The sequence below is a fragment of the Haliotis asinina genome, chromosome 8 (assembly GCF_037392515.1).
Source record: "Haliotis asinina isolate JCU_RB_2024 chromosome 8, JCU_Hal_asi_v2, whole genome shotgun sequence".
Classification (NCBI taxonomy): Eukaryota; Metazoa; Mollusca; class Gastropoda; order Lepetellida; family Haliotidae; genus Haliotis; species Haliotis asinina.
In genome coordinates this window covers 26,080,813-26,100,846 of record NC_090287.1, presented here as the reverse complement: position 1 = coordinate 26,100,846, position 20,034 = coordinate 26,080,813, and the positions used below count along the sequence as shown (strand labels likewise).

Below are 20,034 nucleotides of genomic sequence, written 5' to 3'. Positions count from 1 at the left end.
ATCCGGGTTACAGTTGGTGTTCAGCATCCCATGAAGATCTGGGTTAGAACTGGGACCCTATCCACAAAAGGCGTTCGCAGCACTACGTCATTTGTGAGTCAATGGTATTATAGTATAACTTTACGATAGGCCTTAACACCACCAACGCCTTGTGTATTGGGACACCGGTCTTCAACAACCCAACCTTGAAGCGACTAGTGACATCTTTCACTAGAAACGACTTCCGGGATCGAGTATGCTCATGATGTTGATCACTGGATTGATATTGTGAACAATGACCCCCTAAGTCGGACAAATCACCGAGGTATTATAATTTCACTAGGATATTGCAAACAGTATTTTACACATTCAGATTTTTTAAGAATTCGTTTCCAAAGTGATGTCCAAAACGCTCATAATATATTTGCATAATAATTTGTGTTGTGATATCAATGAGCCCGTGAGATGAACCAAAACCCACGTGAGGTTGAGGTGACATCGATAACCTTGATGTTTCAGCGGAAATGTTGAAAATCATAATATTTTCTGATATGATATTTAAACACTTTAAGCAAAAGCAACATATCACATGTTGGCTCTACATCGTCAAGTGACGTGTTACCATGGAGACGTATGTACTTATCTGATCATCATTAAACATGTTAAGGAAAATGAACATACTATCGTCTGAACTGTGAGATTAAATTCAAATGTTTTTGATAACTAGCTCCTTATGTTGAGAGAATGACAGGAGTTTGCCTGTGGATGTTTAGACATGCCTTAATCCTTATCGCGTGTTTACGTATAAATCTTGTCGACCGTTTACACAGTAAATGACGAATGACTTTAACGCAACTCTACTGTATCATTATGGCGAAAGACATTCTTCGGGTCTACTGATACTGTATAGGAAAGACAAATTGTTGCAGATTTCACGAAGAAGAAGGTTCCTGGGCTGGTGTTACCGGTAGTACGGAACACCCTTTTGCCAACAAACCGGTGTTATCGGAGCCAGGTCAACATATATATGCATGAGCGCGAATAGTCTGTTTCACAGTGAATGAACCATAGTCCTCCCTGCAGTGCCAAGGCACAGTGTAAAGTATTGAATGGATTTTGGAATGGAGTTTGGATTGGAAATAGATGGAATATACTCATCTTACACTAAACAAACCAGAGTTGTGACGGCCTCCAAACCAAAACTAAATTGACAGTAAACAGTTCAGGAGACACTTTCCCTCCCGCTTACACCCCTCCAGATGGACGATAAGGCTAGTGGCAAACAGAGTTGTGGCAACAGCCTGTCTCACAGTCCCTCAACTGTTTTATTTTCCACTATGCCCACTTAAAAGCCTAACATAGGAATCACATACACTATATGTAAACCATTTTAATTTTGGACATCTTGTTATTCTTATTATCTACATAACCTGGAAAGTATTATTTAAACTTGCCATGTGCCTTCGAGCATGTGGTGGATGGGCCATGGCTGAAGAGAGAAGCTGACACTCATGTCTTCTAGTTCCTATCAGTGGCCACCTGTTAATAAACTGTCTCAGCATATTTGAATGAAGACTTGTTTACAAAGAGCAAATTTGTGTCACTCCAAACTCCATTCCAAATTTCATTCCATCATTCCAATCCAAATTCCATTCCAAAATCCATTCCATACTTTACACTATGCCCAGTGCCAAGGCTGTAGTGAAACAAGATTTCCCAGATTCTTGTCTGCCATGGGCTCCTTTTCAATTTTAATAGATTTGTTTGTTACTATCAAAATATATATATTCAGACACTAAGCATTAGTCTAGAATGTCGCATTTACTTAACGAAGATTTATTTCATGTCATGTATTTTATATAATTATTCATTCTAACAACATATTTTTTAGCACAATTCTGTCCACGTATCACAGCATGTCAGCACAGAAAATGGTAATTCTTGTTAAAACAACAATATTAAGTACATATTTATCTTTTTTCTATGCTGGACGTGAAGGTAAAACCTCACAAAGATGGATCAGCGAGTACTCCATTTGCATTCTCAACTAGCTTGGCAGTATACATCGCAAATATATTGTGGTGTAAACAGTAAGCATGGATATGAGACTGAAAAAACTATGGATGGCGACATGTAAACTCACTTGACGGAACTGAAGAATCCACTGACAGCATTGAGCGATATCCAAGCAAACACACCTTCCTCTTCGCCGGACAATATACGGACATTTCTGCCTCTAAACCGGAATGGGTTTAATGTTGTATTAGATAAAATATTCCGTATCCGGTTTAATAAGCCAAGGGCAATGTCGCCGTCTAAAATCCGGGCACCTGAAAAATACAAATGAATCAGTTTATGTCAGTCTCACTGGCAGAGTGGTTAAACTGTAAGCCTGTTGGGACACCGGTACGATTTCTGGAGTCGTTCGTCACTGTCTTGCTTGCTTACCGGTTACCCCGAATGTATTGGATCATCTTATTGCTGTGGAAAACATTTTTATTGAAGTAGTCCCATCAACGTATCATTGAAGCCATAAATACTAGTGAAATGTACGTGCCCCATGTCCATGTCCTCTGGCTGATCTGAATATTACTTTAATCACGATGTAAACTTGTAAAACTAAAACAATTAACGTGTATTCACGTTCAACGTGGCTGGTGGTACATCTACTCGCGACCCAAATTCGAAACCAAAGAAATAAAATGAACAGGAATTCAGTTGGTCTCTCTCTCTCTCTCTCTCTCGCTCTCTCTCTCTCTCTTTCTCTCTCTTTCTCTCTCTCTCTCTGTGTATGTGTGTGTATGAAGTAATCCTACCATTTGTACTGCAAAACGATCTGCCTTACAAATCAGTGTATAAACTGATTTGTACTAAAATTCTAATAACTTAGCGTTCGCATTAGTTAACAATTTTCTACCGTTTATCATTATTTATTATTCTTTATTCTGGCTTCCCTTATTGGTTGAGAATGGAGAGGAGAAATTAAAGAAGGCCCACATCAGAAAAACATCCATCGTCGGATCTTCTCATACAAATGTTTTGAAACGTTCTTGTATCCCGACACATGTACATACAATGGAATGAGTGGGGTATTTCTACATGTATAACATCACAGAAGGAATCAGATCCTACAGACAAATACAATACGGTAGAATGTGTTACACGAGAAGCCAGTGGCGTTCCCAGCATACACAACGATGTATATATCAGGGCACCTGCAGACAGAAACGTTCACTCACCTGTCACTTTATATCGGGCATTGTTACGTCTGAATGTCACTGTTGCATGACTAACAACCGACGGATTATATAGTGAGGTGTTTTCAACACACACACAACGAGGGGAAAAAAAAGCGTCGACACGTGTTTAGTTCAATCATCTTGGATGTTGTGCTTCCTCGGCTGAATGGTGATCTGGTTGAGGATGTAATTGATGCGGAGGAGCATCATTCCTCAAGAGTGCGGATAATGGTTGGAGTTTACGGATTAGTGTTGTAGCAGAGAACTGCTGTATGTTTGCTTTCTAAAACTCACAGTGGTGCAGTAGTTTATCTATCATTCACTAATGAACTCGCAACGTGTGTGAATGGAGGGTGTAACAGTAGTGAGTGAGTTTAGTTTTACGCCGCACTCAGCAATATTCCAGCTATATGGCAGCCGTCTGGACCAGACAATCCACCGATCAACAACATGAGCATCGGGTCCGATGGGAACCGATGACATGTGTCAATCAAGTCAGCGAACCTGACCATGGTAACAATAGGCATGGACGGGCCTTGGTGTCTTCTTGAGAACACCTGGTGTCATCATTGATTTTAAGTGTTTTCTATTTTTCTATTTTTGTTTGTATTTGTATTCACCATTCGCTTAGAAATATGTATAGACAATTAGCATCTGATATCGATAATTTCATCTGTATCAAATTCTTAAAGGAATTGTTTTCACTTGATAAAGATTTGAATTTAATGTGCACTTATATCCCTCCTATTGGTTCAACATATTATAAGCATACGAATCGCAAATGTAATATTGAACAACTGGAGCAATATCTACTAGCGAATCTCCCTGACTTTGCTGAAAGTCACACTGTTATCTGTGGAGATCTGAATGCCCGCACAGGAAAACAAAACAATGTGTGCCTTAGTCTTGATGATGATGATAATATGAATCATATATTTCAAGCGTGCGCTGATAGTGACATCTATCCTATCGATGATCGAAATTCTCACGACAGTGTTGTTAATAACTTTGGTAATTTGTTATTAGACTTATGCTATTCCTTCAACCTTTTCATAGCGAACGGTAGAGTATATGGAGACTCGCAAGGCGAATATACGTTTCATGGGCAACATGGATCAAGTGTCAATGACTATTTTATTGGTTCACCAGATTTCTTTCAATGTATTAACTCGTTAAATATTGGAGACAGAGTAGACTCCGACCATTTACCATTAGAACTGACTTGCCAGTTTCCCAATATGAACAGCTCAGATAACAATAGCCATATTGATGATTATAAAGAAAAGATTGTTTGGAATGACGCCTTCTGCGAAACATTTCTAGATAATTTGAAAAGTAAATTATCACTTTACAATGACCGTCTCTTATTACAGCTCGAGTTCGATCTAAAGGGAGCTCTAGATGAGTTTGTCCATGTCATATTAGCTTCAGCAGATTGTATGAAGAAAAAGATTAAGCCTTTTAAGCAAAACCATAAAGCACCCTTAAATGACGAGCGTAAAACTGCACGACGAGACGCGCGTAAAGCACTTAGACGTTTTCGGTGTAGACCCTCGGAGAGCAACAGATATTATTTTTGTAAAATGAGGAACATGTACAAAGCTTCATGCAGAAAATTCAAATCTAACCTGTGTAATAAAAGACTGAACAGATGGAATGATTCTATCAACAATACTACTATGTTCTGGAAACAAATTCGTTCATTTAGAAAGAGATCAAATCCAAAAAGTAATATTTCAAAAAGTGAATGGATGACGCATTTCATGAGGGTTTTTTCAAATGATGCCGTTTTTCCAAGTGATGGGTACACATTCGATGATGATAACTTCCCTTCGAATGAATTTGACACTGTTGATCAAATGATTTTGGAAACGCACATTTCAGTTGATGAGATTAAGAATGCTATAACTAGTTTAAAGAGCGGAAAAGCAGCTGGTCCCGATAACATTATAATCGAAATGGTTAAATGTTCTCAAGCCGTGTTAATGCCCTTCATCCATAAGTGTTTTAATACTGTATTCGAAAGTGGTTCGTTCCCCGAAAGTTGGTCTCGTTCAGTCATTATACCTATACATAAAAAAGGGACTAAAGACAATCCAGATAATTACAGAGGCATATCTTTAATGAGTGTTATTGGGAAAATATTTACAACTGTTTTAAACAAAAGAATTTCAAACTGGTCAAATATGAGAAACTTAATTCCTGAATGCCAGGCGGCTTTTAGAAAACAATATTCAGCCATTGATCATATCTTTACATTATATGCGATAATACAAAAATGTCTGTCGTGTAATAAAAACAAACTCTATGTAGCATTTGTTGATTTTAAGAAAGCCTTTGACTCTGTGGATCGTTCTAAATTATGGTACTGCTTACGAAAATCTGGTTTACAGGGGAAAATGTACACTATTTTAAAATCTATGTACTTGAATATAAAATCATGTGTTCGTTGTGGTGATGATGTCACCGATTTTTTTGACTGCCCCATGGGAGTTCGGCAAGGGTGTATTTTAAGTCCTATATTGTTCTCCTTCTTTATAAGCGAACTGTATTATGATATTTCTAATTCAGGCAAACATGGTGTGCAAATGGTTCCAGATATTATCGAAATTTTTATCCTCCTTTTTGCCGATGATGTAATTTTGGTGTCAGATACTATTGTTGGTCTACAAAACCAACTGAATATTTTGGAATGTTATACAAATGAATGGAAATTATCTGTAAATTTTGAAAAAACAAACATAGTTATCTTTAGAAGAGGGGGCCCTGTGGCCTCTAAAGAAAAATGGTTTTTGAATGGCAAACCTCTATCTGTTGTTAACCACTATACCTATCTCGGACTAGTGTTTTCTCATACCATGAACTTTCAAAAGAGTGTTACAGATTTGAAATCACGTGCTAAGAAGGCTCTGATTAACGTTATGTCAGTCTCCCAAAATATTGGAACTTTAACCCCGAAAATATATTTTAAATTGTTTGATGCACAAATTCAACCGATTATGCTCTATGGTTCTGAAATTTGGGGATTTCAACGTTATGAATGCCTGGAGAAACTGCACCTTTTAGCATGCAAAAGATTTTTAAATGTAGCGCAAGCAACACCATCTTGTATGGTTTATGGAAAATGCGGTAGATATCCGATCTATATAAATTCTCAAATCAGATGTCTAAAATATTGGTTAAAGATTCTTGGAATGCATGAACAAAGAATCCCAAAACTAGCTTATAATATGCTTGTATTTTTAGACGCTAGGGGTAAGACAACATGGGCTTCCTATATTAGAAATCTCTTGTTTTCTCATGGCTTTGGATTTGTTTGGATTTGTAAATCAAACAGTTGGTAATATCAGTCTATTTCTTAAACAATTTCGAGATCAATCTGTAAATATGTATTATCAAGAATGGCATTTCTGTCTAGACAACAGTTCGAGATATCAGTTGTATAGATCTTTTAAGAGCTTAATCCAACCAGAATTATATCTGTCTGTATTGAGATCTAGAAATATCAGACGTATATTTGTTAATTTTCGATTGGGCCTATTAGACTTATCAGTCAATAAGGGCAGACGACTTTCAATAGAGAGACATTTAAGGTTATGTCCATTATGTAACTCGGCCATAGAAGACGAAATCCACTTCGCTTTTGTGTGTCCACATTACACTGATTTAAGAAAAAAATATATCCCAAATAACTACCTGTTGAAATATCCATCAACTGCATTTACTTCCATTCTGTCCTCCAAAAATGAAAATGTAATACGTAATCTTGCCCTCTATGTGAAACATGCTGTTAACCTTAGAAGCAATATTTTATCTGCACTGTAAGTTCTTCCGTGAAATGTCTGTAACATGTGCTAACAATGTACTTGTATTACTTGTATATGGGCCGGAGGCCTTAAGTACAATAAATATCTTTGTCTTGTCTTGTCTTGAGTGAGTTTAGTTTTACGCCGCACTCAGCAATATTCCAGCTATATGGCAGCCGTCTGGACCAGACAATCCACCGATCAACAACATGAGCATCGGGTCCGATGGGAACCGATGACATGTGTCAATCAAGTCAGCGAGCCTGACCATGGTAACGACAGGCATGGACGGGCCTTGGTGTCTTCTTGAGAACACCTGGTGTCATCATTGATTTTAAGTGTTTTCTATTTTGTCCTTTACCCTGATGAAATGAGTATGACGTTGCTGACGTTACATATTCACACAAGGGGCGGTGGGGTAGCCAAGTGGTTAAAGCGTTCGGTCGTCACGCTGAAGACTCGGGTTCGATTCCCCACAAGGTGACATACAATCACTGAAGCCCATCCTTGTGCAACATTAATGGAATATTGCTAAAAGCGATGTAACACTAAAACTCATTCACTGATATGTTTACACAAAATGAATCACTACTGTGACTGTGAGTCAATATTGCGAGTGTAGGAGCACTGTCTTGTGCATATGCTTTGATGACTTGCATCTATACTAATCCGCTAACAACATAATTAGATCTGTGGCACACAGATACTACATCCTCCTTGGAACGTTTCTATGCCAATAATTCGCAGCATCAATGCCACGGCGTGATTCACATGTTGCGCCCATGTGGGAACTCCCATTACGGTCGTAGATACGGAATCCTTTAAGGGACATTGTCGCTTTGTCTTTACAGGATTCCGGGAGAAAGCTGTAACCTATAGGATACCCTCCCCTCCTAATATTAAGATTTACAATGATTCTTTCATATGATATTCACTACATGTTTGTGGAGGACTATTCACGCTGTGAATTATATACTGCAGCTTTAAAGTTACTACGGTCTCCACATTAATCCATTGTAATCTGTGAATCTAAAGATTGGGATTGACACTACAAAACACGACCAAAAGATTCGAAATATTTGCGAAAGCAATTCACTTAGTTTTAAAAATGTCAATGTCACTGCAGAGGAGGCAACAAATGATTTCTGAGTAAAACGATATAGCCTGATCGAACACACCCTTCATCGGATTAATTTGTGTTACATGTTGGGTCATAGTCCATAGTGAGGCAATTACCAGTCTGCAATATTACAACACTGTCGGCTTCAAAACTTTGCTTACGTGTCATACAAATATTTGGAATGTTTTTGAGTTCATGATACAGTCGGAATAGTACACAGCAACACTCGACACTGTTTCAGCATACATCTATTGTTGTATGTGGACGACATTTTGTCTCTGAAGTAGGCTTATATATTATGAAACAGGTCAATAGCTAACGGACTATTTCAAGAGCTGTAATTTATGGCTGTTACAAAGGCAGATAATGTATAGTTGAAAGCCAGTAATGTCAAAGGTCAATGTCAAGGCTGTCGAATTGAGTAGAATGAGGACACGGAGATATTGGAGACGTCGACAGTGTATGTCTATCTAATACCCTATTTTTATATCTTACTTGAAATGCTATTGGACCTTACTCCATTGGACTCCTTAAATGACATTGCAACATACACGCGTCTCCTTTAATTGTATGCATTATGTCCAATTACCCAGTGGATACACATTGGCAACTAGAAACACATTTATCATGAAGTTAAAAAGAAATAGAATACAACGATCAACCACGTCGATGGTTTTGATACGTGATCCTAAATGTAAAAAGAATGTGAATTTAATTAGAGCTAATTGTCAGGGTCATGATTCGTATAAATTTTCCAGTTTGCTCAGTGTTTTGTTGGGTTTTTTTGTTTTTAATGTCTCTGGTTTTGCAGGGCAAAACGAGATGCCAAAGGCCGTCGAAGTTCAAGGAGGATGGTTCAATAAGTGAATACGCTCATTTGTAGAAATCATGATTTCGAAAAGATAATATCATTAAAACATAGTGTATATCAAGAATATTTATGATAATATTTAGGGCCTCATGCGCACCTGCTTAGGTGTTTTACTTATTTGGTACATAATAATTCCTCGTTGATGTCACAGAAATATCAACTAATCACTTCTTATTGCAGCTTTAAAGAAATCTGAAGTCACTGAAGTCCGTGCATTTGATTTCTTGAGGGCGGGGAAGCAGATTTTTTACATGAATAGTATTATCTGAGTGAGTGAGTGAGTTTAGTTTTACGCCGCACTCAGCAATATTACATCTATATGGCGGCCGTCTGTAAATAATCGAGTCTGGACCAGACAATCCAGTGATCAACAACATGAGCATCAATCTGCGCATTTGGGAACCGATGACATGTGCCAACCAAGTCAGCGAGTCTGACCACCCGAAGTATTATCTGAAATATGAAGAGCATAATATGAAACATGAACAGTACAATCTGAAATATGAATAGTATAGTCTGAAATATGAAGAGTATAATCTGAAATATGTCCCCACTGAATACTGGTAGCAGCAGTGAATATAATACTTTGTTCGTTGAAACTATCCCAACGTCAAAATATTTTTGTGTTAATCGTGAACATACGAGTACATAGATCGGTTAATGACGCTCGGTACATTCAACGTTTGTCATAGACAGATGGAAAATGGATTCTGGCTATCCCCACCTTGAGCTACTAGACTAATGCCCAACTAAAGCCGTGCGCGATACCCACTCACTCACTCACTCTTACCGAAATCAGAGAATCTTAAAATATATGAGTTACATATATCCGATGCAGAGATTGCATGCATAGTCAAGAAGCGGCTTTTACAGTAGTTCCTAGAGCGAAAGACCCGATGCGAGATGTCCTATCTTATCTGTAGTCAGCAGATGGCTATAGGAAATACATCTAGGAAATATATACTTTCATATATACATTTACAGCTTTAGTATTGCAAAGAGGGTGTGGCAGTGAGGAAAGTACTGTGGTTCAGGGACTGTAAGACGATTACGAATGACCGCTATGCTGCAGGTGATTCTTAAATGTCCAGTTGAGTTAACCCCAGTTTCTCACGTTAAACCAAATAGAAAAACATTTCCAAACATGGGTTTAACATTCATGCAAACGTGTAAATCAGTTGTGTAAACAAGATAAAAGCTTTGTGAAAATTTCTCCCAATTATTCTTTACTTTCAAAAATGATGCCAGTGAATCTACATACCTCGGAGACTTTGCCGTACAAATCATAGAACTAATTTAAGACTGAATTTGATCGGTACCAGCTTAATGTTCGCAACACGTGGCAAGCAGTCTTTCAACGACTCTTTGACTTCACACATATACATCTGAAGGCAATGTGTTGACCGTATACGCACAGAACACTTGATATGTAGTTTCACATAGTTTACTCTACGTTTGGAAAAAACCACGTGGGGTATTTAACTATAAACCAGCAATAATCGGATGATTCGATAGTTTATGACACGCCCTTGATAGAGAAGACATCTTATCGCTGACTGAACCAGACTGGGTTCCCGGCAAACTGATATATCCGTTTCTAAATACCCAGGCGGCCGTACTGTCCAACAGCGGTACCAGTTTCTGTTTAAAGGCTATGTCCGATGAGACTTGATAACCTTACAATAACGGCGACTTAAGATAAATTGAAATCATTTTAAATTGTGTCTCGTTTACTCTTCCATAGTAGCATCCTGTAGATTTTGCTGCTGGGTTTACATACACTCGGATTACTATCTCTCGTAACGGACCCAGCGTGACGCAATCTGTACTTGCTAAGTACGTACTGAGGTAACTCGGTTAAATACGCCCTCGCCCAAAAGTTTTCGTAGATCTTTTTTTCTGGTAATAGCGTGGTGTTTCCACGGTGTATCTCGTGCATGACGACTATAATATAGATTAAGGTGTGCTGCTCAGCGGTACATGGGTACCGCAGGTACATCAGAGGTATCGCCAATACACCAGGGATACTGTCAGTATTATATTCAAATATTAATTATCTAAGTGATAGTGTAATATGACAAACGTACCTCAGTTATCACATTGATATCGCCAATGTCACAAACATATCTCAGTCTCCACATGGACACTGTCAATATCACAAACATGTCTCAGTTATCACATGAGTACCACCAATTTCGTAAACATGTCTCAAATACCACATGGATACCGCCAACATCATAAACATGTCTCAGTTACTATTATATGTGTACCAACAACATCACAAGCATATCTCAAATAGCACATGGATACCGTCAGCATCTCAAACATGAATCTGTTATCACATGGATATCGTCAACATCACAAAAAAATCTCAATTTATCACATGGACGCCGTCAGTATCACAAACATGTCTCAATTAACACATGGATACCGGCAATATCACAAACATATCTAAATAATCACATGGATGCCGTCAATATCACAAACATGTCTCATTTATGACGGAGACACCCCCGATAGCACCAAAATTCTCAATTATTACGGGAAAACCGCCAATATCACCAAGAAATCCCAATTATGACGGGGATACCGCTAATATCTCCAAGAAATGCCACTTATGGCAGGGATACCGCTGATATCTCCAAGAAATCTCAATTATGACGGGGATACCGCTAATATCTCCAAAAAATCTCAGTTATGACGGTGCATCTCCAAGAAATCTCAATTATGACGGGGATACCGCTAATATCTCCAAGAAATGCCACTTATGGCGGGCATACCGCTACTATCGCCAAGAAATCCCAGTTATGATGCCGCCAATATAACACATGATCTCCGTTATGACTGTGAGACCACCGATGCCACAAAAATACCCCAAATATCACAGGAAGATAGCGCGATGTTTAGAGGGTTACTGGAAGTACCAACAGTATGGTGATTATATATCCGTGAAACTGATTATTATTAAGAGGGAGTCCACCTATAAACAAGGATATCACCCGTGTCACAAAGATATCATCCAACCCTGCTATATCATTGGCATTCAGTGATTCATTCAAATAATCTTCACGGCGATTTACCTTTTCTGTGGAATTTGATTCAGAGGATAGACAAGGCTGGTATTATGTTGCACCGACGTTCTACATTTAGTCGAATGTACCAATGAGTGATAAATCTTAAGCCAGTGGATATACCCACTGCGACCTGAGTCAAAGGAAGCTTGGTTGACACACGTCACTGCATCCCATATGCGCATGCTGTTGCTCATGCTGTTGATCACTGGATTTTCTAGTCAAGAATCGATTATTTACAGATCGCCTCCGTCATATAACTGGAATATTGTAGCGTTAAAAACAATCAAACATATGCTCCTTTATGGAACAAATGCACATTTCCAAAAAGATCAACCTCAACTATAGCAGAGTAAGGAAATAAAATTGCATTTGCTAATTCTAATCACAAACGAAAGAAGCTGTGACTGGGTATCAGAACTGAGTTTAACACATTACCTTGACATAAAACATACACATGTCTCTAATCAGAAAGCATTCAATACCATCAATTATCGCCTCCTGGTGTTCCGTACAAGCAGAGTATGCCGCTGAGATTACATCAGATGACAAGCAAAGCACTGAAGTCACTAAATCATTTAAATGGTGAACACTCCTTGCTGCTAGAAATAGTTAATTCACTTCCCGTGTAATGGATGCCCTCACCGGCGTAATACTTGGACACAACAACACAGAACTAACGATAGTCTCCTCCAAACCACCCAGCCACAGCCACAATCAGTGGCGTGTAATTGTTGTCGTCGAGGGCAATATCAACACACTCTCCACTGTCGCCGGAAAACGAAAACTTGAACGGCAGATGTTTGACATCTCATTACCTAATACTGTCACTCACAGCTCGCAATTGTGTAAACGTGTAATGGCATTCGTAGGGCATAATATCAAACTGACATTTCGGAATTGAAGTCATTTTATTTACAAAAAGGTATCCCCAAATAAAAGTGGAACAAAATACAAAAGGAGACCATTAGAATTTCTAACTGCATTCAGATGTCTGTAATAACGTTACTTCATTTGTTGCTCATTCCACGCCGTTATAATTCAGCGAAAGGCCCTTTCATAACAGCCATTTACATAGACAAATATTTTTAGGGTCGCCTTTAACAAATAAACCTATTTAAATTTTAAAAAGGAGTACAAAGGAGACCAGAACCTGAGGAAATCTAGACTTGCTCATCTCGTTCTTTAGCACTGCAGGGAGGGCTAGGCTGTAGGAAAATAATATGGTTCAGTGACTGTGAGACAGACAGACAGACAGGCGGTGAGATTGGTGCTCTCAAAGACACCGGATCAGTGAGCGTCACAGAAGATGAATGTCGCCAACATAAAACTAATCCTTGCCAAGTAAATATTCATCTAATACTAATCTGTCAACAAGACCTTTGCTGTTTTAATCCTTAATCTTCATACAACAGAAGTCGTTCTACTTGCACATACAGGAGTAGAACATGTCATCATCACCATCACCATCACCATCACCATCACATCACCATCACCATCATGTCTGAGTTTCATTCCTATCAACAAATTGTCATATGAGGCGCTTCTCAAGACTACAAATTGCACCCTCGGTGTAATCAGTTTCATTAATCAGTTCAGTCAGCAGACGTCGAGAGAGAAGGAACAACCCCACCCCCTCCTTCCTACCCCTACCCCTGCCCTTCAGCCAGCTTGTGTAATGCACCTGTTACGTTCCCCGTGCCGCCCTTCCCTTTCCTGCACTGCCAAAACATCCTGCGAAACGTCCATGTCAGATTTCTTTCTCAACGATTCGAAACGCACATACACCCTAGCATAAGCACTGAAGTATTTAAAAGCGTTCCCTCTCTGGCATGTTGTTCAACATGACGGGTCTTCAGGCGTTACAAGCAGGAACCATTCCCAAATGGTGTTGCAATGGAGGGACATTAGACAGCCTGCCTTGAGTTAGTTCTCGCAGTGCTCGGGGGACACGACATCGTGGTAATGACAGTCATTAGTCGACCACTTGTAGCTGTTGATGGGGGCAGCCATCAGGGTCCCGCCACGAGAGATGGTCATTGTCTAGATCATTGGCGAGAGTTGCTGTTTAGGTAGAAATGGGCGTTTGTCCCTATCGATCAGTGCTTTGACATGCTCAACATTTAGCTTAGTCTGTCTCTAAAAGACATTAATGCTTAGTCCTTTCTACAACGCTAAAGCCCTATGTAACCCGCGCAGATCTGGATCAGAATTGATCTTCAGTGAGACACGACTAACGGAATCAGGTGGTCAGACTCGCTCACTTGGTTAACTCATGTCTTCAGATCCCAACTGTCAAGATCGATTCTCATGCTGTTGATCACTGGATTGTCTGGTCTATACTCAATCATTTATGTCATATAGCTGGAATATTGCTGAATGCGGCGTTAGACACGAAGCAAACCAATCAATATACAGGAAGACTAGATTTCACCAGTTCTAGAAGAATTGCCTGTTTCTATCAAAATTATATATCTTCAGAGACTAAGAGCTAGTTTTCCGTCAGCCTAATGAGTGAGTGCTCAGTAAATGTCAACTTTCAGATCCTTAACCGTTTCATGCTGATATTTTTTGTAGGAAAATGTGAAATATCTGTCAGTGTTGTTGGTTCCGTGTAAAAGAAAACACACCTCTGATAGGTTTCATGTTTCATCTTTTTTCAGTTACTTTTGTTCACGCCAACACTTGTGAATGTTTTGTATTGCATTCACATCTTCAGTGACCTGTTAAGATCCGGGTTAGAACTGATCTTCAGTAACCCGTGCTTGTTGTGAGAGACTAACAATAACAGAATCTGAGCAGCCTGGAGTTAGCAGCGGGTTCGTGTGTCGTTATTCGCTTTTCGATTAACAAATAACGCGCTAGCAGCGGGTTCGTGTGTCGTTATTCGCTTTTCGATTAACAAATAACGTGTTAGCAGCGGGTTCGTTATTCAAATGCTCTACATGGAATCTCTACAGTAGTGCTGTCATGTGCACATAAACTCATGTAACAAAACATTGATGGGCATACATCGAATAACGAACCCAGTGAGGTTTTTCGTTATTCAGAGGTTCTGAATGATAAACACCTCATGCACGTTTGGTACACATGTGAATGGATCCCGCAATGCGTTATTACATGAGGTTCAGTGTATGTGACAGAACTACTATAGAGATTCCATGTAGAGCGTGTGAATAACGAACCCGCTGCTAGCACGTTATGCGTTATTCGAAACGCGAATAACGAAACACGAACCCGCTGCTAACTCCAGGCTGCTCGGAATCTTGTGGTCGCTGACTTTGGTGACACATATTGTCTGGTCCAGACTCCATTATTTACAAACCGCCGCCCCATAACTGAAATATTGCCTAAAACAACACTCCCTCTACCACAGCTTCAGTTTTGTAAGCCACGATCGATGCATGATATAATCTGAAAGTAAACAAAGCCGAAGAGAGTGAAATTTGAAATTTATATTTTCATTGACATTACATAATCCCTCGTGTCATTAAGAAATAAGATCATGCTTTATATACATTTTTTTTCTCATCATAAATCATTAAACAAAGGTTATACATTTTTCTTCAATACGACCTGTATAAAATGTTTGATGTGATCTTGCTTCTGACGAACGCGATGGCTGTTGATCTTCTATGACGCTCCGGTGCGTTATAGCTCGATCCCAGCCCAATACCCAAGACCCCACCCCAACCCAACCCAGGTTTTACAGTATGTCTATGTTTACTAGCTATGATGCCATGAAACACGTGCCTATGCTTGACAAAGCCATTTCATAACAGAAGCCAGATGTATCTGTCTGTCAGTAAAACGTGTTGACATATAACATATGACCTTGTTGATTACTGATATTTATACAATTTTGGTGTTAACTTTTTTCTGCATCTTTTCAAAGATGTCATTGTGATATCAAACTAATCCATTGTTATACTTGGTAGGTGAGATACCCGACGCCGTAAATATCCTGATTAAACAAACTCGAGAAGTTCACCTGCTAATGGCAGTGACCTATGGTCAAACGATGACAGTCCCTATTTGTTAAGATCCACGAAGACCTGGGTAAGAACTCATTCTTGCTTTTAGATGTGCGGTCAGACTCGCTGACTTGGCTGATACATGTCATCGTATCCCAACTGTGTAGATCGATGGCCATGCTGTTAATCACTGGTGTGTCTGGCCCAGACTCTAATATTTACAGACCGCCGCCACAAAGCTGGAATATTGCTGTGAGCTTCGTAAAGCTAAACTCACTCACACACTCCCTGTTTGTGAATAATATGGCGTGATGACCGATGAACAGACGAGACACATAGCCCCTACACCATGTTTTCTACTGGATGGGAGCATTCTGTATCACAGATCTCTTGTTCCTGAGTGCAGTGTCATGTTTGGTTCATCAAGGATTAAGTGGTACTACAGGATCTGGGAGACGCATGGCTGAGCACCATATTGGCAGGGCAAATGCCCTTGGCGCGTGGAATACTGATGGCACAGCACTTAGAGCATGATAATAAACAGACAGCAAGGCTACACATACTCAAGCATTGTGAGTCAATACGGGAAATCCATTGCTAGTGTAAACACACCTTGTCAAACCAATGAATTGAAACCCAACACGGAACTGAACACCCCAGCCCTCCCCGAGTCCCAGTCCACGCATGGTGGTGCAAAGTGGAGACGGTCTTGTGCCAGCCAGCTGCTAATGTAATGTGTGTATACGTGTACTGATGCTATCGTCAAGTGCTTGGGAATTAGCGTAAATAATGCTTGAAATAGGCAAGGTGATGTATACAACGTCTCTGGCTTAAATTTACTGTCAAAATAAAACTTAACTCAATCGTCAATTCATTTTTTTCCAAACTGTAAGCTAAAAACAAACCATAAATCTTGAGTGTGGATAAATGGTTGATGGCTATCTTTGTGGATTTATATTCAAAACGTATGACTCAATCTCCCTTTTTGTGTATAATGATATCGAAGCGGAAGAACGAGTTTCCTTTGGTCTATTGGATGGAGGCGTCGGACGTCTGTCAGATTGTCTCCTCAATTAACAACCGTGTGAACCACAAATGAGGATCAGACTTATATTTACAACGTGGAAGGTTAGACAACCACACGCTAATGGTACAGGCAGGATTAAACAATGGACTTTGCCTTTGCAGACATTTTAATGCAATTTTTAAAACAAATATATCAATACGACATGCAGGACAGGGGCAAGAGCGCTACCTATGAAACTTCTTTCCAGTGAACATATTTCACCAAGAGCAAATCTCTATGTCTATGTAATTACATCAATACTGACATCGACGACATAGCAGCTGATGTGAAAGATTCACCTATTTGGACTTATCCTCGGAGATCCCTTAATCGACCATGTTTCTATGTGCAATGTTTCTTTGCATGAGTATAGGGTATGATAAAATATTATTCTATCAGATGTTCGACAAATCTGTGAGACACTCACTCCCCTGCTGAGACTACATTACTCCAGACACGGACATTACTCCTTCCTGATGATCGACCCCTGAAGGTCCCGGGGTAGAATAGGCCTCCAGTAACCCATGCTTGCCATAAAAGGCGACTATGCTTGTCGTAAGAGGCGACTAACGGGATCGGGTGGTCAGACTCGCTGACTTGGTTGACACATTTCATCGGTTCCCAATTGCGCAAATCGATGCTCATGTTGTAGATCACTGGATTGTCTGGTCCAGATTTGATTATTTACAGACGGACGCCATAGAGCTGGAATATTGCTGAGTGCGACGTAAAACTCAACTCACTCACTCATTCCTAATGATCATCCGCATGAAAGCCGCACTATTGCATGCAGTTCTGTGAAGAAAGACTATACTCCGGCTTCTGTTTCTGAATATGTTGTACACAGAAAATATGGTACAGTCAACGAGATCGAGAAACCGGAAAGCGGGGTAAAGACTTCAGTTTGTCTCGAGTTTTAACGTAACGTTATGTAATCCCACAATATACTTATTAAACATATTGCGAATAACATGTCAAGCAGACTGCAGTCAAATGAAACCTTGTCATAATGAAGTGTGCAACCATGAAACGCGTCACAAGAATTTATTCCATGCAGGACCATGACGGGCACGCCCTAAAGACAAACGTTCCCTTGCAGAAGAAAGTCATGAAGGAACTCTCAGATATTTGATTACTAGATTAGATATTTGTACCTTTATACACGAAACGAACTTGTAACGTCTGAATGGCGATGGCCCGATTAGGGGTGGTCAGTACATTATCATCCACCAAGACGGGTGTTCATTTTGGTCTGCCTTCACCCACAAAGAACAGGCTCCAAAGAGGGAACTTTCATGCCTCTCCATGTCCTTTTCATATGCCAAGGTAGCTCATGCATTTTCTTGATTACCTTGTCACTGGTGAATACGTCATTTAGTAAACCGGGTAGTCATGAGTTGTAAGACTTGAATTCAGACTTGAGTCAAGACTTGAGTCATGAGATGTAAGTCTTCAGCAGGGGATTAAAGTTGATCGCGTCTTTGCAGAAGCCGTGAGTATTGAACCTTTTGTGACAAGGACAGGAAATATAAACACATTTTGCGGCATATGAGAAGAAATCTTGGTTTCCTCGTTTTTCCTTAAGTCAGCTAGAGTAAATGAGATCGGAAGAGCGGAACCTTTTCCACTGTTAAAGCTTTTTTAAAAGAAAAAGAAAAAAAGGCTTCGATTTTTGCGACTGGCATGGGAACCACGGGGAGTGTGGTAGTTTGTCAAGTGCACAAACATAAACTAAACCATCATTGACAATGACTCACCCATTACAAGTTTTTAACTCGAGTCCAGCAATAAAGCTAAATTGTTCTTCAAAATGAAGGCATAAGGAGTCAGTTTTACACTAGCGACTAACAAAGGAATATGGAGCAAACTTCACGTATGGTAAATACGATGTTACCATCATGATACAAAACTAGGGATGATGAGATAACTTCACGACTGCAAAAGAACAATGAGTTAACTTCACGTTTAAACAGCTGATACAGAATTTACTTTACGACAGGACAGGGATAACAAGTTAACTTGTTTACGGTGGTGTAGCCTGGCGGTTAAAGTGTCTGTTCGTCCCCCTGAAGACGCAGGTTCGATTCGCTACATGGACACCTTGTGTGAAACCCAGTTCTGGTGTCCCCAGCCGTGATATTGCTGGAATGTTGCTAAAAGCGGCGTAAAACCATAAACACTCACTCACTCATGTGATTACTACAAGTGAACGGAATGAGGAGTTCAAGACTGAACAGGGTGTGAGCAGTTGATGTCACCGTATGCGTAAGGGCAGTAAGTTATATCTGTGTTATATATTATTCAGCAAAACGGAGATAATTTGATCTATATAAAAAGAAAACTGTAACTTGAATGGGTTTAATTCTCTGATCTGATGAAATCCAAGAATCAGCATTACCGTGAGAATTGTTGCATATGAAAAATTAACCAAGTAAATCTGCACTCGTTGAAATCAGTAAACCTGAGGCTTTCCCGCAACGCTGTATGTTTTCTAATGCAAGAGCACTATGCGTACATGTCACGCTGTGTGAGTTTCAAAACACGTTCTTGATTCTTGCAGGATAAATACGCACAGTGCAAGTAGACTTGATTAGCACCAGAAGAACTCTCATATAGATTCTACTTCCGGCTCATGCTCTTGAACACCATGTGTACAAATATACATGACTCTCCCCACCCAGGTGATTCCCTAAGACAGTGATGACGACCCTACCGGTGACTCCCATCCCGTGATGACTGCCCTACCAGTGTTTCCCAGCCCTGTGGGGAACCTACCGCACCCGGGAGATCTCTTACAGTGGAGTAAAGCTTCCCCAAACCCTGTCTAACCAATTCACACTCACCCACACTCCAACACCGATACCCATATCATACGCAAATACACACACGCAGACACACACACACGCGC

General features: G+C 39.8%; 1 protein-coding gene across 6 annotated transcripts in view; it reads right to left on the bottom strand.

The window, feature by feature from the left end:
- Positions 1–20,034, bottom strand: part of LOC137294187 (ectonucleoside triphosphate diphosphohydrolase 8-like) — a 48,762-nt gene that overhangs the window by 8,241 nt on the left and 20,487 nt on the right. For all 6 annotated transcript variants that reach the window (XM_067825183.1, XM_067825180.1, XM_067825182.1 and 3 more), the window contains one exon: positions 2,123–2,309. In XM_067825183.1, the coding sequence (XP_067681284.1) occupies positions 2,123–2,309 (187 nt within the window). The remainder of the gene's footprint in view (positions 1–2,122; positions 2,310–20,034) is intronic.